At 41.5% G+C, this 22,398-nt stretch overlaps 1 protein-coding gene across 1 annotated transcript in view; it reads left to right on the forward strand.

The window, feature by feature from the left end:
- The first annotated feature begins 1,679 nt into the window (after window positions 1-1,679).
- The window catches only part of LOC149783050 (N-acetylneuraminate lyase-like), a 39,790-nt gene continuing 19,071 nt past the window's right edge, over window positions 1,680-22,398 (forward strand). The window contains exons 1-4 of the mRNA XM_089934650.1: window positions 1,680-1,832; window positions 3,798-3,859; window positions 6,238-6,308; window positions 7,558-7,645. Coding sequence (XP_089790776.1) covers window positions 1,824-1,832; window positions 3,798-3,859; window positions 6,238-6,308; window positions 7,558-7,645 — 230 coding nt within the window. The 5' untranslated portion in view covers window positions 1,680-1,823. The remainder of the gene's footprint in view (window positions 1,833-3,797; window positions 3,860-6,237; window positions 6,309-7,557; window positions 7,646-22,398) is intronic.

Genomic DNA, 22,398 nt, shown 5'->3' on the forward strand with positions numbered 1-22,398 from the left:
CTCGAACCCACGCAGACAGAGATGAGATGGTGAGTGCTTTAGACCACTTGGACACCCTGAAAATATTGTGGAGCAGCAATGTTTAAATCTGATTCTTTACGTTTCCCAGTCGCAGAACTATTGGACATTACTGGGTGGCCGTACTTCTATCAGTATCTGTACTGGTTTGAGAGCAGATTTATCGGGCTAAACGTGGACTTGACGTACATGCCTGTCAGCGTCAGCTGTTTTTTTGTTTTTTTTTTTTTTTGTTTTTTTTTTAAAATCACTTTACGTGTTTTCATTTACATTTTTTTTTACAAACAAATTCTAGATATTCATCACATTTTATAGATACAGAAGTATAATTTATTCTTTGAAATTTATTTTTCCCACATTTTTTTCATTTGATACGTAGAATAGCTCTCATTGTCCTCATGATATCAATATTTGGAATTTGTCTGCAGTTTTTGGAAACCGTCTCCTTTGTCCTTGTACTAAAATCCCTTCTCTTCCCCTTGTCTTGGTGGGCACTTAGCTGCGATGTCGTAGCCTCAACTTGATTTGTTGTGGTTGAGGCTACGAACTGATCCCATATCATGTAATGGAGCAAAAAAAAAACATCACAAAGTCAGAAAAACAAACAGTGTAGAAATCAACTATATAAGTATAATCATACTGTGAAAGAAGTTTGGCTTATTTTGAATTTAATAAGCCCTTACACGATAAAATAAATTGGCATGGTTACTCTAACCTTATCCTGTCCGCCATGACAGATAACGCGAGACTCTAGCCGTGACCCTTTTCTACGTAAGGCTTGCCAGACCATATTTTGGATATTCTACGCTATAGTATTATCAAACAAGTGGCGAATAATCGCTTCTTGGTCGAATTTCAAAGTTGCCGATAAACCGTATTTACTTTTAATGCGCAGAATTTCTGACCCAAACGGCGCCAAATTTTTACTACGATTTGTTTACGTTTCCAAATAAGGCGTCAAGGTCCTTATATGGCACTCAAACAAACGAGGCTGAGAACGGAAGTAATCATTATTTGAAATAATATGGCGGACGATCTAAACAAAAATATCAGCTAAAAAAGGTAAACGAGATTTAGCAACTATTTCTACAATGATTTTCGATGCTTCCGGTATTAAATAAGAGGACTACTAAATTTATTGGATTGTATGCAAGGAATATGTTTAAAGTGTTATTATTAGGCTAAAAGAGCGCCGGGTGTGATTGCTCCATTAACACGTATATGCTCATGTTAGTACCCTGTCCACGAAATACGAGTAAGGGTACTAATATTAGTACTAGGTGGGCACTGTGTATTTCATAGTTGCAATTTATATTTTACCGATGCAACAGTAATGTCAGCGTCGTACATAATGGTAACTTCTATCGTTGCAACGCTAAAATATACCCTTTCAATAACAAAAATTACAGTCGCACGGTTATCTTAATATAGCGTGTATAGCATTGCCAGGAATATATATGCCGTTCCAACAACACTAGTGTTAACATTACCGTGCAACGGTAATTACGATCCCTTTGCCAAGGTTATCAATAGTGTTGACCCGTTTGGTTCACCATAGCTCACGACAGCATGTGAGCTTGAATAGCCGGCCAACAATTCGTTATTTGCGTGATAAACATCAACATCCTTGTTCCAGAGTTTCTTGGTAAGCGGTGAGTCTCCGGTCATAACTGGCCAGTAATCTGCTGATGGCATTGAGACATGCGCAGTTTGCCCGCAGACTTTAGTCCATGTATATAGAAGATTAAAGTATTTCAAGATTTGTAAAATCAGAGCACACCGTCTACATTAGCACTGAAGATAAAATGTCTAAGGTAAAATATATCTTATTTCGTTCCATGATATGTTTAAAGGCCGTGGTGCACTTAGCTAACGGCATCGTATTAATTAATATGCTTGAAAAGAGATCGTGTAATATGGAATAGATAAGAAATGCGAAGACACACCCCTTCGCCCGTTTTGCTATAAATAATCCGTATCAAGATGTGCTTCGTACGGTCAAGATATGACTTTGTACGGTTTGGGATCTGTTACTACATTTGTTTCGGGTGATCTTTTTGAAAGTCCATTTTCTTAATTTTAGCTATTGGCGGCTAACTTAGAGCTACTTCCATGGCCTGCCATGACAAACCCACGATTATTATTATTATTATTATTATTATTATTTACTCCAACCCCTATGCTCTTGATCGCCCCAACACCCAACAATTTCGCGAACTTTGTCTGGTACTGAAATCGGACACTGGGTTGTTTCGTATCCAAAAAGTTTGCCTGGTTCCGTAACGGCGTCTAGATAGGGCGACCATACTGGTTTATAACACTGCACCGGGTTGTTTTAGTAAGCAGTTGCTTCCTCTAACGTGCTCTGGTTCTTAAATGCCGTGTGAGTTTGGCGCAGGCCCGGCCTCGGGGCAAGGCGAACGAGGCAACCGCATTGGGTCCCGTGCTTTCAGGAAATCAACTCCGCAATGCAATTTTTTTGCTCACAGCTTTTGCTGCCTTGGGCCCCGCACATCCTAGGGCCGGGCCTGGTTTCGCGACCTGAAATGTGTTTGTCCTCACTTCTCCTCCTAAACTTATGGCTGGAGGGGTGGGGTGGGGGTGGGGGGTGGGGCAAACACAGACACTGAAATTAAGGCGACGTATGTATGTATGTGTGTGTGTGTCTGTGTGTGTGTGAGAAAGAGAGAGAGATGAGCATGAAATAAAAAATGAAATAAAAAGCTTGCGTCCATTAAGTAGCTATAATTACTGTTATTTGCTAGTTCAGCTTGCTGCACTGTGCTATGTGTTGTTGTTGTTGTTGTTGTAGGATTTAACGCCATTTTTCAGCACACGATAGGATATACATGGCGGCCAGTATTAATGATGGAGGAAGAACCCGGGAAAACCCCGAAAAAAAAAAACACCAACCCAAGAAAAGATACTGGCAAGCTTTCTTACATACCCACATTAGCCGGATCCGAGACTCGAACCCACGCAGACAGAGGTGAGATGGCGGTGATCCGTAACGGAGAGCGCTTCAGACCACTCGGTCACTCGGGGCCCCCTGTGCTATGTGAATAAAAAATACAAGTAAAATCTTAAAACTGTTTCATAACAGATTATTCTATTTTTATTTTTCATTTTTATGTTGTTTATTAAATGTAATGTTTTTAATTATTTTAAATATATTGATATTAAAAATATTCACGGTATGAATTGGATTCTGGCAAAAAAACATTGCACGTTTAACCGAATCGACCATCCATTCATCATTCCATCGTCTAAGCACAACCAATAGGTAATAAATACATAGTTACATGTGATAATACTTTCATTTGGAATTTTGAAATTTGATTAAAAATATTCAAACATGTCTCAATTAACAACTTTTGTATATTTGACGATTTCAAATCACATTCCCGCAGTACGTAGTTATCTTCTGGGCAATCTGTTTAAAAAGTTTGCTAAATTTCCACCAACGGTTGTGGAGTACCGCAGAGAGATTGACGAAAGAGTAAATAAAAGGCGGGTATCCCGTCCCCCCCCCCCCCCGCGCGTGTGGACAATACAATTTATTAATGATTATAATGCAAAGTTGAAGACTATACTTTAATAAATTTAGATGATTAAGGAAGGTCATAAGTTTATAGCTTCATGGTTTAGCATGTACCATGGCTGTTCAGATGCATTCTCACTTTAAGGGTTTTATCAGGTAGATATAGTTGTCAGAGACAAAATGTGTAAGCCAATTGCTTAATTCGCTGTCATTGTATTTGTGTGACTTTCTTTGGCAGATAAGCACTTTCAAGCTTGAGGGTTTGGTGGCAGCAACATTTACACCTTTTGACGACAATGGGTAAGCACACAGACATACCCACTCAACAATTCACCCCATACCCGGATGTCACGTTAGCGTACTTGAAAATATATCTAAAAGAATACAATTGAGTTCATTCAAGTTTATCAAGGAATTGTGACGGTCCGTATATATTTGCATGCAAGTCAGAGCAACTGTAGACTGCATACACCCAGAGCTGTCATCGCACACAAACTGCATACACCCAGATCTGCCATCTCATACAAACTGCACAGATCTAGATCTACCGGCGCTGACAAACTCCATAGATCCAGATATGCCGTCCCATAATGGACCGGTAGAATTCGATCTATACAGTTTTCTAGGACTTTTACGTAGAACAAACATTACAGACCCTGACCTGTCATCGCATTATGGGACGGTAGATCATGGTCACTGTTGTTTGCAGCTGGGCAGGAGCTATAGGTTAGTATATACGGTAGTTTAGTCTCCCAGTTTTAACACATTCCAATCTGCGTGAACATTTCATTGTCCTCCAGATATTCTGATTACTTGGTAGTGTTTGTCAAACAGACGGAGAATGCTATAAAGTAAGCTGCTCGGGTCACTGACCGATTGAATGCTTTCTATGCATTCCTAAAGGCTTCATCATGCACACAGCTTCACAACCCAGGCCAATGTCATAAGTTGTGAGGCGACAGCGACTGTTCGACCATAAATACAAACATTATAAACAAAATTTTGCAATCTCATATGCTTATATTTTAAATTTTCTGGACCACTCCTATTTTACAAAATACCCCCAAAGTCCGGGCAATAGTGATACTTCGGAGCCTGACCATAGTGACCACAAAGAAAAGATCATATTGATTTTTTAAAATTCATCTAGGGATATGAGGACATTTTTGGACCACTATTTTGAAGCACAAAAAATACTCTCAAATCCCTGGACCAGTCATTAAGATTAAAATGGATTAAGTAGGCTTAAACAAGAGAGTCATTATTATGCAACCCGATATAGTATTCCTCTAAAACGTATTGAACACAGGATTAAAGCAGTCAGACGTACCGACAATCGATAACTTGATAACGCCACTGTGGAATACTTGGGTACAGAGTACAACATTGATTTATTGTACTACATCAATTTTAATGTTATCATGCTCTACTTTAGGGAATTGCATTTATTATTTTGAGCAAATTTGATAGAGCAAACTTTTTGAATTTTTCTTGTTAGACACTTACAGTTAGAAGTTTTCTCTTACTCTTGAAAATAATTAATTGAGGACCACCGCGTGATATAAAGTAGGTCACATGACAAGAAGACCAACTCAGTACTCCGCGATCAAAAACCACCCAGCTCTAATAGGATTTCAAGCAACTCCGAGATATCCTATAATCAGCGAAATGTTAGTTATTTTAGTTTTTAAAACAATAGTAGTCCAGAAGTATTCTAGAAGGGATGCAAGATTTTATATGTCACAAAACGATTGGTTCAGCACTGAAATATAACCATAACCCAGCTCCGAAATAAAGCTGTGTTCAGGGACCTTGCAGTATTTAAAAAAATAGGCGTGGTTCAGTTCACACTATCCCTTTAATGCTGCTTTCACGGGTATTTTTCTACACTATTACAAATAAAAAATTCATTTTCCCCGAAATTGTAATGAAATTTGATCCATTTTTTATTCTCGTAACAATCTAGAAATATTGTTGATACTTATCGATCGTAACTATGTATTGGGTAGATATGAAAGAATGGATTAGGTGTTACTGAAAGCAGATGTTAACAAAATCTCCATCTTCAAAAATAAGAATCCCTATGTTAACGGGTTTTTTCCGATTTGAGGGGTTACTTTTCTTTTTATATATAGATGGTTGACATACAAAATGCGACAAATAAGAAAAAGAACAAAACAAACAAAGAAAAAAATACGCGTATCATGCACCTCTAAAAACACGCATCCTAGCATCCTACTGATCAAAAATATTTAGAGACTTTTTTGTATGATTTCGAAAAAGAAAATACAGATTCAGATTGCTACAGAAAAGGCACAGCGCTATGCCCAAATTAAACACTACAGTCCTTAACGAAGAACCGAAAAAGATACTTAGTACAACTGGAAGAAAGGACTTAATACACAGGTTTCGGTATATAAATGTGAATTTTACAGTAAAACGTATATTTTTTTCGGTAATTTTTTTTCTTTATTGATTTGATGACGACAGCAGGTGACAATGATTGCTCCATTCACGATGGAAATGATAAATATACCTTTGTTTTAATGGTGTTAGTAGTAGTGTCAACCCATTACAATATTATATATATATATATATATATATATATATATATATATATATATATATATATATATATATATATATATATATATATTGAAAATTCTATTTCCAATTAGGAATATCGCCTTCGACAAGTTTGAAGAATACTGCGAACATCTAGTTAGAAACGATGTCAACCAAATCTACGGTAAGATACATTCAATCTTCTCACGCGGACTCGGGCGGTACAGGGGTGGCTTGCGATGGTCTTCCAAATTTAGTACTTGTAGAAGACCATTTGACTAGAGTTAGTTGACCTTTAATTTTTTACATTACCAAATCGACAATCGAACCTGATGCCACAGATGTTGAAAGTTAGCGCTTGGTGGGCCAAATAATGTTATTCGTGATAGCTGCACGAAGTATTGTTAGTTTCCCTCGCTCCGTGTTCTCAAAAGTTTAGTTTCAGCACACAAAAAACTCGAACCCTGACTCATAGTACGAAACGTCTGACATTCTACTAATGTATGCATTTTAGAATTTTGAAATCTGTAATATTGGTCCCTCCCATCAACCTCATAAGTATACCGAATATTTATAAGGTTATAACTTTTAGGAAATGCTTCGGGCTTTAAAGTTTGTGAGAATTAAGGGATTTTGTTAAAATATAAGACTAATCAAATAGCAAACACATAATTCTTCCGACAATAGGTCCTAGAAATACATCTTTAAGTATAGTCTGTACATGGGTAATCCCAATGCGTCTAAATGTAAGTAACAATGGGCAAACAATTTAAGTCCGAATTTATGTATCAATAGTCTGGTATCTTCACGTCTTCCTTACGTTACGAACAAAGCATGGTACCAGACAACAAAATTTATAATACAGTACATACAAAATAGCTGATGGACCGTAAAAAGAGTCTGGTTCAGAAAAACAGATAAAAATAGCCTTTAAACATTTTTGTTGCGCATTCTGAAGAGTATTTTCTGTTTCAGATTCTTTTCTGGTATTTAAATAAATTGGCATTTGTCCCAGGCTTCCCTTGGTTCTCAGTTTAGTTTATGTTTAGGACATGGAACAGAGGATCAATGTTAGCAGGCCTATATTGCAATAATTTGGCCTTATTAGCCAAAAAATATAGTCCCAAAGTCTCTGCCAATATCTGATTTTTTTAAAAACGGCACATGGTTTATATTAATTATTACGAAGGCGTATCATTATGTCATGCCGCGTGTTTCATTTGCTTATTGTGATCACAAGTCACACACACACACACAGAGGCACAAACGTATAATGACAGAGATGCCCCTGATTCCAGAGAAAAGATGAATACAGTGAACTTTTATTGTAAATTTAATAATTTTATGATTTACTGCAAAAAGTAATACAATTAGATGACATGCTATCTGGATTCCTTGAAATGCATATTGCGGGAACATTTACATTTTCTTAGTAAATGGTACAACGGGCGAAGGGATGTCTCTAACATTAGAGGAACGAAAGCAGGTTGTGGAAAAGTGGATCGAAGTTGGAAAGAACAGGTACAGTTTGTGCTATGAAATATTCTTTCTCTATGGACATCTTGGAAATTGTAAAAACTCAATAGCCACTGGGGGACAAAATTTATGAAACATAAAAACTATGATTTATGCGTTCATATGTGTTGTATTATAAAACGTACGTGTATTGTATAACACAAAACATTGAAAAATTTAACCGAATTTGACAACGTTCAAGACAGTTATTTGGAACCAAAGTTTGCAAGGTTCTTTCAAAGCGTTAAAACGTTTTGCCTGGTGACAAAAGTAGTAAATGGGGATACCGTAGGGACTAGGGGACTTATGATTAAAAACATGGGTTTTGTATCGTAGGGACTATAGGAAAAAATCCGTTGTACTATAGGGACAACATAATGTTATTTTCCCATAGTCCCTAGAGTACAAATAACTTTACAAAAAATCATAGGCATTATAGGGACAAGGAAATTGAACATGGGGGAAAAATAACATTAGTTTCCCATTGTGGCTCTACAGTCAAAAGGGAATGGAACATGGATGGGTTTGTATAGGGACAATGGAAATGTAACATAGGAATACAGGACCGGTACTTGGGGGACAATGGGACTGTAACATGGTGGGTTTGTCTAGGGACAATGGGACTTTAACATGGGTGGGACTATAGAGAGACAAAAGGTATTAGGACTGTCTAGGGACAATGGTAAAAATCACGCTAGAAATAAAACAAACTGTTGCTTTACTATTCACAAGCCCCTAACCAGGGTGTATTGCCTATGTTAAATTTCCCCTTGTCGCCAGGGACTGTCTAGCGACAATGGGAATTTAACATGGGAATTTGAACAGGGATGGGTCTGTATAGCGACAGGGGAATATATCTTGGGGTTTGTATAGCTTCAAGGGAAAATGAACATGGGAGATGGAAATAACACAGACAAGAGACAAACACTGAGTTGACAAGCCAAATCTAACCCCAAGCTCTATTATCCACACAGAAGGGGAAGGTTAAATAACCACACACTCTACTATCCACACAAACGTACGTGAGGGCATACAAAACCCAATCATATACTATCAACATAAACGTACGTGAAGGCATACAAAACCCAATCATATACTTTCCACACACGCTAATCAGCCAAATCAAACCTTAATCTACGATCCACACACGCTAAGCAGCCAAATCAAACCCCAATATACTATTCACACGCTGACAAGCTAAAAACATAACCACAATCTATGGGCAGGGTTATACAGTGCAATGTCACTCGCGTCATTCTTCAACATTGTTACAATTTTTTTTCCAAACGTGTGTTTTGGTTTTAGATTTCAGAGTTAACCATAGGCAGGGTTATACAGCGCAATGTCACTCGCGTCATTCTTGAAAAAGCCTTGTGTTTGTTTCCTTTCTTGAAAAAACGGTAGATCTAAGGTTAGAATTTTTCCGTGACACATTGCAGTGCCAAAATAAAGAGAAAGCTACGATACCTGAATTGTACAAGCTCGTCCACTCCAGATTTTATTTCATCCACCGATTTACTGATTTACAATTTGTAAGGATGTAAGTGTTTCATAAAAACAAAATTACATGACAAACGGAACATTTCACAGAAATAGGGTGATTACTGGTCACAGTTTTGGAGAGGTATCTTCACACGGGAACAGATACCTTTAAGATTTCAAACAACACTACTATGACGGAGAGAGAGAGAGAGAGAGAGAGAGTTATTCCTACTGTAGAACATATCAAGACACTTATGTTTGTTTTTACAGTCTATTTTCGTGAAGAAAGATTCAAAGAAACACTCATTCCACTCAGATAATCACAGCCATAGAAAAATTTCACCATTATTAAATATCACCAGAGTGAACTGCAGATTTAGGTAACTAAAATTCCCTCCTGTTTTTGATAACGTGGATGTAAGGTTCTCACAGAATAGTTCATCCAAAATATGCTGTGATGTATTTGACTATAAAACTGATACAATTTCTGCGGGATCGCCCAGGGTACGATTGTTTTTGCGTTAGTTTTACTTTTTTTAATTATTTTATTAATCGACTAGCAGTGAGACACGACTTATCTCGACACTGTGTGAAGAGATACTGAAGTCAATTCGTAGTGAACGCGGTCAGAAAATAAGTCTAGCCAATGAAATCGTTTATGATGAGCGATGCATTGTTTTGTTCGAAGTTAGTGTGGCAAAATAATGCCTACGCTCTTGCATTGTTACCATTGCAGTGCAGACAGACTGAATATGAACTTCTGTTGTGTATTGTACCATTTCTTCTAACCGTATCAACTACTGAAAGGTCACAGTACTGGTTCACTTTTCTGAAATTGTCAATTTCTTTTTTACCTCATTTAAACAGTTTGACATACACACTCACATAGGTGGAGACAGAAGTGTACTGAGTGGCATGGATTTTTTTTTTTTTTAAATTGTGAATCTGGGGTTTTTATGAAGTAAATAAACTAAAGTATAGTGAACCTCAAGGATGGTGACCCAAGCTGTCTGTCTATTGATGCGTGTATTTACTTCAGAAGAAATAGGACTTCTAAAATAACAAAGATATACGGCAAGCATGATTAGAATGAACACATCGGCAGCCAACTGTAGGAACAAAGGGGGTGTTTTCCTTCACGTCCGTGTAACTTAGAGTTTCAATCCTCTTTCAAGACAAACTTGTATCCTTTTGTAGGGCTCGAAATAAAAAACTGAACAAACGTAAGCACTTTGCTCTAGATATTTCCTTTTGCAGCAACAGATCGAGTCGGAACGCTAAATTAGTGACATGGGAGGGATAGAGAGAAGTCAAAGAGCATGAATCATGATACCCATAACAAAACAAACGACAAAGGCATTTTTTTTTTCAAAACACAACATTTTTATTCAAATCACTTAAGACTAACAATTCACAATTTTTTTTCAACAAATCATTCAATTTAACAATAAACATTTTTTCAACAATAATCATTCAATTCAATAACAAACATTTTTTCACACTGTTTTAGGTAGACAACTTGGTGAATGAAATTGAGATTTCCACTGTTGCAAGTCATTGAGTCATGGATGGACACTACGTTTCCTAGCTGAAGACAACAAAATAAGCATACTAGTCACAAAATCAACGATTTACTTTCTCATCGTTTCTAGAAAAATCACGATCAAAATAAGTCACTAAATGTTCTTTTACTAATAATAAGTGATCAATTTCGATCTCGACTTTCTCTTTGAATTTGTCAAAGAGGGCTTTGATCTAATGGATTTCTTGAGTCGTTAATGGAGGACAGAAATGTTCACGCAAGTCTTTATACCACCAACGTAACACGTCTTTTTTAAACAGACTCCAAGCTTCGTCCAGATATTCGTTGAATTTTTCTTCTTGACTGATGTTTTGACATCCATAGTAATCATGCTTCATCCATATCCTAATTGTGTCTGCCAGGTATGTAGCACAGTAGGAGACCAATTGCTGTTCTTGTTCTGGACATCTCGACTTGATCACGATGTCCTTTTCGTCTTTGTCTTGGGATTCTCCTTCCACGGTCTCCTCACATTCCATCTTCAAAGCTTCTCCACTAGGTAAAGAGGGAGAACAGTCTTCCATGGCTTCTAATAGTCTAGAATGACTTCTCTCAAACTGTTGATTTCTAGGGTATTGTCAAATTCGGCATACAGGATGACGTTCACTGTGTCAGGTAGAGGATTAGTAAACTGAAGTTCCACACGAATAGGGCCGGATTTTATAGGGTGGAAATGTCCCTCGTCGCTGCCTTGGTCTGGAGTGAAATCAAAAGCCCACAAAGCATAGCCTCCTGCATAATCCTCGTACGTAATACCGTGACTGGTGTTGGTTCCTAACTGACCGGTGGCTTCGTACAGGGACAAGTACGATCTCAAATAATTCCTGTCACCAAACTTAGGTTCGAAGGGTCTGGTACACAAGGTCTTGCCATCGCGACTGACTTTGATTTTGGCTACGTTGTAATGTTGAAACTGGAAAGGGTTTTCGTTGTGAAGTCCATTGAAGGCTGATTTCTTGACGATACCAACGATCAAACGTCTGGGTAATTGTCCTTGGAAGAGATGATCTTCGATCATGGATCGCTGTCCAGCAGGAATAGTGAACGTTTTCACTTCCACTCTTCGTATCGGATACTTGGCGGTGGTTCTGCTCAAAGTGTGACTGATGTCGTTTCCAACTTTAGGTAATACTTCCACACGACGCACGTACAGCCTGGCTTCCTGGATGATAGTTTTGTATTCGTTGGCATGGGCCATCAAATGGAAAGCGGCACTGCTACGATTCAGTCTCAGGCGGACATCCACTCCGTTTAGCAGATACTTTTCTTGTAACCACATGTCCAAATGCAAACGATCCATCAGTTCTAAACTTCGCCCTTGCAGAATTTTCTTACGACGGTCATTAAACCCCACATTGTGAGGATCGTCATCTGCTGTCAGGACTGTGTCGTTAAACGTGTTCTCACCCGCTGTGTCAGGTTTCCATACCACGCAAGCATCCAGATGAGTATTCTTGACTTCTTTTCCGTACGTCAAGAGATTTTCCAGGTAGGCTCGATAAGGGTAAGTATCCATGCTGCTGCTGACCAATTTGTTATTCAAGTACAAGTCCACTTCGCTGAACAAGGAATGCATGAAATTGTTGACGGGAGCTACTCTAGCATCGGCTCCTGGATTGATGTTGTCCGTTTTGATCACTTTGACTTTCAAGTACAGGTAACTGCTATTCAGATCGATGTAATCTTCGGGTTGACCTTTGATATCAAACTCAATGGGAGCTGATTCCGTCAAAGAGGAGACGGGATGAAATTCGACCCACTGGGATTCTTGCATCGTCATCATGGTAGGGGGCATGGCAAAGAGATCTAGTTCCGACTTGGAACAGGCACAAGACTCTCGGTGCATCATTTTTCTGTGTCTCAATAATTTTTAGTAATCAAAAACTCTAAGTCTCGAACGGTTCTTCTTTTCTTTGTCTTTCTAGCTTTAGAAGTGTGAAGACTGGTGAAGGGGTGTTTTCTTCGTCGCCTTTTTCTGCCGTGTCCTTGCTGTGGAGTCAGGGAAGCGGGAATGCCTGAATCGGTAGCGTTCAGGGCATTTATAGGTGTTTCTCGTCGACCCAAAATGTCTTTGCCCGTTTGCAGCAAGACATTTTTGCCTGCCCTCATGAAGGCTTCTTTAGGGTTTTGTTTGTCGATGATGACATTTTGGAGAAATTCTTTGCCTTGCGTCAGTGCGGCATCTTTCAAGGCGTGCAATCCTCGTGCCACCATCGGTTTCAAGACGGGAGCCACCGAACGAAAGGCCGATTTTAACATATCTCCTAAATCGTGTCCTCGCTGTCGAGCAACCCCTCGGTACACTGGAAACATGACTTACGAGTCGTGAGAGAACCGTTTTCGAAAATGAAGTTTCACCGTGACTTTTCCTTTGGTGAATGGAATATTTTGTCCCAGATCTTCTTTTATAGCAATGTTGACAGTGTCCAAATAAGACTTACTGACGGGCAAATAATGAGGATGTACAAATTCGCGGTGAACGTGATAAGTGTTTCCACCTTCCTCGTCAGCGATCGTGGCAGAATCTACTTTGAAAGGAATGACACGCAGTAACGGTGCGGAGGTGTGTCCCACCACATTCTACTCCACCACATCGGAGTACACAAAGATCAAATTCAGTCCTTGGTTCATTTCTACCGGGGAACGAAATAACTTGCTAAAAGAATCGTTGTCGGAAATGACTGCTAGCTCACCTTTTTGCTCAAATTTCTTTCTCATCTCCATGTCCCCGCCCAACATGCCAAACAATTCAGAACAAAATAAAATAGACATCGTTTTACCTCCCTCAAATTTCACCAGGAAGCGACGAGCTACTTTGTGGTACTCCAGGGTGACACTTTTTCTGACACTCTCCAAAGCTTTAAGAAACACTCCATTAAACCTGGAGGCTATGGTGCTGACCAAATGATGACCACTAAAATAATAGCCTGGGGGAACGAACAAGTGGTAGGTACACTTTTGAGTTTTGTAATCATAGGTTTTATTGTCATATTTGACATGGGTATTCAAGTACTTTTGCATTTGCTCGTCATGAACTTCCACCGTAAAAAAATTTTGATTGGGAAGGACATTGAGGACTTGGGTCGGGTGAATGATTTCCACTAAACCCACTTTCCAATGGGTTTCGTGATCTAATTGGATGGCCTGAGGTAATTTGGCCGTGTAACAGCACAACGTGTTCTTGGGAAACACCTCCATAGAACTGTCACTGGGTAAGGTTAAGTAAAATTGGTTAGGGTGACTCATAATTCCAGAGTTCTGTGACTGTCCGAGGGGTTACTGGAAGTCAGAGGAGTGTCTCCGCCCAAAATGGGGTTATTGTTGTTGTTGGAGTGGTGACTGGCACTAGCACTGGACACAAGGTTCCCGTTGTTCCCGTTCGAGGAGAAGTTCAGGGAGGGATTGTGAAGCAGGTAACCGACGCAACTGCTCAATAAAATGGTCCACAATTGTTTGTCTCCTTGTTGCAAACTCAAATTGGCAATGGCTGCACCGATGACACAATACACCACGAAGATTTGGCAGAAAAAGACGATTTGCGTTTTAGACACACGTTCTCCACACCACACCCACAAGGGTTGTTTTTGTAAATCTTGCAGAGAAGAACTGGGTGAAGGAGTGGTCGACGTAGCTGCGTCTGCTGTGTGAAAGGGCATGATGGTCACTTCTTTTTATAGTCGATGACTTGCGAAGCGTCGATCCAAGAATCAAAACTGGGTGGATATCCTTTCCAACGTACTTTGACTTCTTTGACACGTCGTTTGCCCACTTTACGGGTTCTGCGTTCGAGAATGCTTTCAATGTCGTACACGTCGTCTTCTTTTTTGGTGACACGTTGTAACTCGGGCAAATAAAACGTTCCTTTGAGCACTTCTCCGTTCATGTCTTCCAATTTATAGACGGCAGGATGACGGCCGTGCACTCGTCCAGTGACACGAAACAATTCGGTGGTCCAGTTAGGTAAGTAACCTTTGTCAAAAGTGCGTTTGGTTTTGCCAATGCGCACCCAATCTCCTACGGCTAACACTTCACCTTTCTTGGGGACAGCCACGGTCGGGGACCTACCAAACAGGCGATCAGAAACCAGCACTTCGTTGTCGGGAGTCACCTCTTCCGGGGCACGTCCAATGCTTCGATGGTAAGATTGGTTGTACGCTTGCACCAAGTGCGGTAAGATATCGATGTACTTCAGAGTGTGGTGATGCGTAAAATATTTCCACATGCGTTCTTTCAAAGTGCGTTGAAAACGTTCCACGATGCTGGCTTTGGTTTCGGGATTCTCGGTGGTGAAAAAGTGAATGTCACGTTTCTTTAATTCTTTTTGGAAAGCTTGGTTCAGAAATTCGGTGCCTTTGTCCGTTTGCCATCGAAGAGGGTGACGACCGCATTGTTTCAACACTTGTTGCAGGGCTCGCACTAACTCGCTGCTCGATTTGGAAGTCAATGGTACCACCCAGGCGAATTTGGAAAAGACGTCGATGACACAAAATAAATATTTGTAGCCACGATTGTAGGTGGCCAAATGAGAGACATCGGCTAAATCGGCTTGCCATTGCTGATCGATGCCTTCCACTAGGGTGCCACTTCTAGAAAACTTGCGTCGAATGGGTTTGTGCAAAGTGTAGGTAGCTTGTTCTTGTAACTATCGTTGCACTTGAGGTAAACGGAGACTTTTCAGTCGAGTTTTGGAAGCACAATACAATTTCTGAACTCCTCCGTAACCTGCAGGATGGGATGGATCGTAGTAAATGCTGGTAACACCTTCTCCATTTTTGTGTGTGTATTAATAAGTCACCCACTCTTCGGTGATGCTACTGTGGGCGGGCCAAAAGGGTGGTTTGGAAATGGATTTACGTGTCCGATGGGCTACGGGAGTAGAAGTCGAAGGTAGTGGTGGAGGTGGTAATGGAATGGCCTTCTTTTCTTGTTTCACTTCTGGTTTCCCTTCTTTCTTTTTCACTTCTGTCGAAGGAGGAGTGGACATCATCTTTTTAACCCAGGCTTTCATTTCTTCTCGTTGGGGTGTGGGGGATGGGGTCAACAAGGACGCTGCAATCTTACTAGAAATGGGAGCTGCTGACGGTGTTTGAAAGACTTCTTGTATCTCTTCTTCCTCAGGCCTTCGTGGGGTAGCGTCTCTCACGATCCCTGGGGATGGTGGTGGTACTGGTGGTTGGTAGTGGCGTTTGGGATGGACTTTTCATCAAGGTCTTAAAATCTTTCAGAGTGGGTGGAGATGTTTCGTCTAAAGCTTTTTGGTGAAAGAGTTGCAATCGTTGCAAGAGTTGACCATACTTTTGCGATTTTTCTGTTTCGGACAAATCGTGGCGATCCATTAACGACTGCAATTCGTGTTGTAACTGGGACATCTCGCTCAAATGGGGATTGGGAGGTAAATGCGGGGTGCGTTGTTCTTGCCAACGATGGTATTCCATCCATCGTTTTTAAGGCACTAAAGCTAGTTTTCGTCCTTCCATTCGATGTCAAGGATCAATTCTGAGATCTTGGGACTTCAGAGGTCCTTTTTATCTTGCTCCCACCAGGCCTCCCAACATGGTTCCCAAGATTCCTTTCAGCAATGGGCCTAACAAGAGGGGTAAAATTCCTCCACGTTGCACCAACATCTTCTTCTTTTGTCCAATGGAAATTTTCTTTTGAACCATTTGGCGAAGAACGTGACGATGTTTGCCTAAGCATTGTTTCTGGTGTTTGGACAAAGGGATCGTGCCTTTCAAGACGTTCAAACAACATTCGCACACGGTATCGATGACCTCTTTGGAGGCTGATTGAATGAGTTTTTTTCGTAGGAGTGGAGAAGCTTTGGACAGGACAGACAACATGTCCCCATGTTTGACTAAACGAGGAGGTAGTCCTTACTTTTCTTTCTTTGGGGTTTAGAAGAGAGATGTTTTCTGGGGGATGACATCTTTGGTTCTTCAGGAGCACAAAAACACTGATACCCAGGCTTTGTCTCAGGTCATTTTTATACTGGAACGCGTCGCCACTGATTGTCTTTACTTCGTATCAACTTGAGGACAGGCATCACACGTCGTGGAGGGGTTCGCAACGGACTAAATCGAGTCAGTTCTGGCTTGGACAAATCCAGTAAACTCTGTAACATGCCCGATCTCTCTTGGACTTTGATTTTGGGAGCAGGTACTTTGTGAGCAGCGGCCACTGGCACTAAGGAAGAGGAGGAGGGTGTCACCCCTGGAGGAGAAGTTCTTGGAGACACGGGCTTCCGTGGTGTCATCAACGGAGAAGTGGATGAACCTGAGGCTACCGGAGACTCGGTCACCGCCCTTGCAGGTCGTGGTTTGCGAATGTATGGTTGAGTCCTAGCTGAAGTGCCTCTCTTGCGTGTTTTCTGTGGGCTTTTCTTTTTCTGGGGTGGTGACCTGGTCTTGACACAGTGGCTCTTTTTCTTCTTGGGGCTTCGTTTGGCTTTTTTCTTGGGGAGAACTTTAGGAGCATTAGGATCCCATCTTAAGAGGGAGCGAATGATGACCCCACCGAGAGTACCACTCCCTCCAGGTTTCAAAATGATTTGCTTTTTGGTTGGAGTGTCGATGCGGGGATCGGCCAGTTGGGTCAAAGCGACTTTGTTTCTATCAAAAAAGCGTTTGGTTTGATGAGGAATCTCAATGATCCCTTGCAGTAATTGAAGTGCTGTCACCGTGAACCATCGTAAGACTTCTTTGAGACTGGCTTCTAAGACACGAGCTCGTATTTGTGGATTTTTTTCTCGACTGATGCCATACAAGGCACGAACCAATTTGACGGGAAGATGAGACTGAAGGGACGTCATGTTGACGCTGTGTGAAACTGACAAAAAGTGTCTGAGGTTTTTATAGATTTTTTTTTGAGTGAAGTTAAGTCGAGGACGGGGACGTGTAGAGAACAGGCCCTCCGTCTTGACACCAGTGGTGAAACAAATGGGTACGAAATCGCAAGTCATCGGGGGTAGTGGGTTTCAAATTGACGAGTAAATAGGCATGTGGAGTTTGAGTGGCATCGTCGTACGCCTGAGTGAGCCAAGGCGTTCCTAACTGTTTGGCTAAGACTTGCACTTGCGATTTATCTCGAGGGCTTTTAAACAAGACCACGTAATGAGCATTGAGACTGATGGTACGATGGGCTTTACTTTGTTGAAACAAATTTTGAGTGATGTAAACGACACTGGCATTACGGTGATGCCCTTTGCGCGTAAACCACAGTTTAATTTCTTCTTCGTCTTCTCCTAACATGTCGTCGAAAATGACCAAATGGGTTTGACGGGAGTCAGAGACGATTCCGTCGTCTTCTTTAGGAATGCCTTCCACAAACACGATGGAATCACCTTGACTTTCTCGCAAGAGACTGTACGCCGATTGCCACTCTTTGTAACACCACACGATGCGTTGAGGTGGTCGATCGATCAAATGATGTTTATGTTCGATCAAACGTTTGACGAATTCGGTTTTGCCTGAACCACTAGGTCCAGCAATGAGAATGTTAAAGGGATGGCGAAGATACAAAGCCTCCCAAATGGCACGATCTAAGTGTTCGGCGATGACTCTGAAAGTGGAGAAAGAGGGAGCAGAGACAGCAGAGGTAGCCATAGTGTCAGGAATATCAGTTGTGACACGAAAACAGACAAGACAAGAGTTTATATACTTTTTCAGGACACGTTTATTGAGGTTTCGAAAATAAACACGAAAGACTAAAATACATCAAAGTCAAATAGTTATGTACAACGATAAAAGGCACATGAAAACGATCAAAGTGAAATAGAAACAAGTCTCTGTAAAACATGTGTTTGGTCACTAAGATGTCTTAAGGGACAGAATGTAATGTTCTGACAGTCTTTACATGAGGTATTGTCACACGAGTGTCCTCCCGAAAGGGTCTTTTGGGAATGTAAACGACAGTCCTGTCCTAAAGGGAATGGTTGTCCTTGGTAACGGGTCCTTCTGACACTTGACCATTTACTATTGGCCTTGCATATGATTCCTTTTGATATACTGTCCGATATCGATGTGACCGTACGGCAAAGTAAAGTGGTTGGGAAGACGCACTCGCTTCCGGTACACGATTTGATAGACTTTTTCCAAGGGTCGACTGAGGATGTGGTGAGTGGGTAAACGTACAATCTTGTTCGGTTGGTGGGTGGTCACTTTAAAGTTTTCATCCTCTCCAGACTGCAAGGCTTCTTTCAATACGCCAAAGTTCACCACTCGACTGGTACGATAATTCAGAGTCAATCCTTTCACTTTACACTTCGTGTACACTTCTCCTTGTTTGTCACGGTATTCGTAGCCGTAATTTTTAGGACCGCCACTGGCGAAACTTAGAATCTTGTCATCAGGATGTTCGTCTGTCCAGGCTCCTAATCGGTCTCCTTCGATGTTAGGGTGTTGCTGACCCGGGCGATGGATGTAGATGCAACTGTCCGTGTCAAAGTACAGGACGCGATCCCCTAACAGTTCTAAAGCTTCGTACAAATTTAAGCGAGCATGGGCTGTCACGTAAGCCGCAATGATGACATTTCCAAATGGATCGTCTTGTACGAAGTTCAGATCTTCTTCGTAATTGACTAAGATCAAATCCTTACGAACGACGTCCACGTCTTTGATGAATTTCGTTTTGTCGTGAATCATCTGGAAGTAGCGGGAAGGTTCTGTCAAATATTCCGTCTTGGGTAAACACGGTCGTTGTGCCATTTTGCCCCACAAGCAATTTAACATCACTTTGGCAAACGATCGCCTGCCTTCATTTTTCTCGATGTGGTCTAAAGGGATGCTTTCTTGTTCCCAGTATTTCTCTTTGAATTTTATTTGGTCTTCGGCAGTGTGACACCAGGAAGGATAGCCGCTGGCTTCTTGCTTCAGTTTCAAAAAGGCATCCACGTAGTCGGCGAAAATGCCTATCTGAGTGGGGTCACCCTTGTCGTATTGTTGTGTCTTGGGAAAGTGGCAAATTTCGTACACTTCTAACAGTTGGTATCCCATGTCTAGAGCTTTGAACAATTCTACGCTGACCCAGGTTCCCGTCAAGGCTCGTTCTTCCTGGGTGTGATGACAAGGTTGGTCTTGGTTGCACGTTTCGGCACAAAGGAAACATCAGTTTTTCTTGGCAATGGTGAGGTAAGACGGGATGGTACAAGTCGGTGGGAGGCAAAACTTTGCACTTGATCAAGCCTTCGTATTGTCGAATGTTGGCCAGGTCGATGTGTTCCGTCAACAATTGCGGGTGCCCTGCAGGAAAGTGACAATATTTGCACACGTAGGGATACAGCGAACACACGTCCAAGTATTTCATTTCTTCTCCTTTCTCTTCGTCGACTTGGTACAGCAAACAGGTGGCATTTGTCCTTCCTCCGTACAAACTATCCCTCGGGTTCAGGGGGTCCATCAGCTTGTAACTTTCCACGACACGCTTAAACTCGGGATCGGTTTTCAAACGGCGATCGTATCCGTGTTCCCACATTTCCACCACTTGGTATCCTTGCTATTCTAACTTTAGGCGTCGCTGACAAGTGTCCTGGTACAAGTCTTCCATGGTTCGTTGTAAAAACTGATTTTTAGTGCCACGGTCAGGGTAACAGACGGGACATCCGTGAAATAAGCAACCGTTAAACTCGTACACGATCTTGGGGTTTTCTAAGTCGCAGCCATCCACGGAACAATTTCCGATGGTCTTTTCGCCTCCTCCGTTGCGGGCATGTTGAATCCATTTGTCTTCTTTATCGCACAAGTAATGTAACCAGCGTAGGGCTTTGACCGAGTATTGACGTTTGACATAGTTGGTCGTTTGAGGACTGATGACAGCAACGGTGTTTTCAGGCATGAATCGTTGCCGGTACACTAAGGAACACGCTTTGGCAATGGTGCAAGCTTCTTTCAAAGGATCGACCCCTCCGTGTTCCATGAACAGTTCTCGAAATTTTCCACAGCAACGCCGTAAAATGTCCACGTCGGAACGACAATACTTTAACATTTCTTCCTGAAAGTCAAAAGGGTCGGAGGCGTGAGCCTGGTACCAAGCGTAGAAAGCTTCTCGTTGTTCGGTATGCATGTTGTCGGGGTCGTAATAGTCAGCCTTAGGCAAATGGGGTAGAACGGCGTGTTGATTGGCTTTGGTATTGAAAAAGTGTGGAAAGTACCCTTTAGCCATTTCTGTCATTCCAAACGTTTTAGGCATTCGACTCAAAGGCATGGCCAAATAGCTCATCGAATCTTTAAACTGTACTTGTCCCACTTGCATGAAAATGATTTTGGCTCCGTTCAAAGTCACTTTAGGACGTTCGGTGCCATGTTCTGTATAGTATCTGAGAAGAAACTGTCCATCGTATCCGGAGAAATTGTGAGCCATCGCTGTGGCGTGACGATGACAATTACCATAACTTTCGATGTCCTCTTGGCTCCACGTTTCGTCGATGGGGTCTAAGACCCATTGGGCAAAATCTTCTAGCGTCTTGGGTCCTCGAAAGATTTTTTCACGCCCTCCAGGAATCTTACTGCAGTGAGGGCAATGACTCACGATAGGTTCTTGAATGCACTTTTCGCACGCTCGATGAGCCACGCAGAAATTAGGAATGTGAGTGCCGGTCTCTTGCATGCATTCGAAATAGAAAAAGATGAAATTGCCTTTGTTTCTGTCATCTTCCTCTTCTTGGGGTTGGTATTTTTGCATGTAGCATTGATGTTCCAAGTCCACGATGTGATGACAAATGTGACATTTTTTCTTTCCTGAACATACGTGTGTCTTGGTACTATTGGTACGTATGCCTTCTCCACACGTAGGGCACAATCTCAGGAGTTAACAAGCGCATTTCTTCTGTGAACCTTGCGTCTTCAGATGTTGTTGGTAACAGGCAGGGCTGACAAACGTGCGCAGACAAACAGGACAATGCACTGTTTCTTGCCCTTCGCTCAGACAGGGTTGAGAGGCCAAACATCCTGAGCATTTCGATCCACAATGCTTGTGTTGCTCTCGATTGTTATAGCCATAGTCACATTTCTCACAATAATAACCGTATCATAGGAATGCAGTGATGGTGGTAATGGTATCGAAATGTTCTTCGTGATGATAAAGGTGAATGTATTTTCCATCTTTAAAATCTTGGCCTCGAAACAACAGAGGCCCACGCATTTCTTGAGGGTGCACTTTCAAGGTGTAGCGTGGAGCTAGGACATCTTGCAAGTTTTGCATTTCAGGAATGCCACAGGGTGTGTCTTTGGACAGGCAAGCTTGTTGTAACAGGAGTTCTGCTTCGTTTCGTTGTTTGGCTCGGTTCGATTTTCGAATGTTCTCCCAGGCTCTTTTCCAGTCTGCCGTGTCGTTCTTGTCGGCATACGCTCGTCCCACCACGATAGCCCTGGCTAAACACATCTGGTCTTGAGGGTTGTGAATTTGGACGAGGCTACGCTTAATACTACGAAGGCCGTTCTCCATAAAGACCTTTTTGCGACCACTCCCTTGAGGAGAAGAGGTGTGGGTCATTTTCACTGTGGCTTTTCCATCGGTGATGTCAAACTGGTCCTTGGATTGTTGCACCTGTTGTATCTTGTCCATGACTTTGGAAGGGGTTAGTTCTGCGGGTCTGATAAACTCGATCCAAACAGGGGATTTAAAACCGTCGTGATATATGGATAGTCCCAAGCGATCGTCTTCTTTGGGTTGACATTGTTGCTTGAGTGTGGTGAGCAAAGAA

Source organism: Sinohyriopsis cumingii, chromosome 15, assembly GCF_028554795.1.
Source record: "Sinohyriopsis cumingii isolate HCF-2022 chromosome 15, ASM2855479v2, whole genome shotgun sequence".
Classification (NCBI taxonomy): domain Eukaryota; kingdom Metazoa; phylum Mollusca; class Bivalvia; order Unionida; family Unionidae; genus Sinohyriopsis; species Sinohyriopsis cumingii.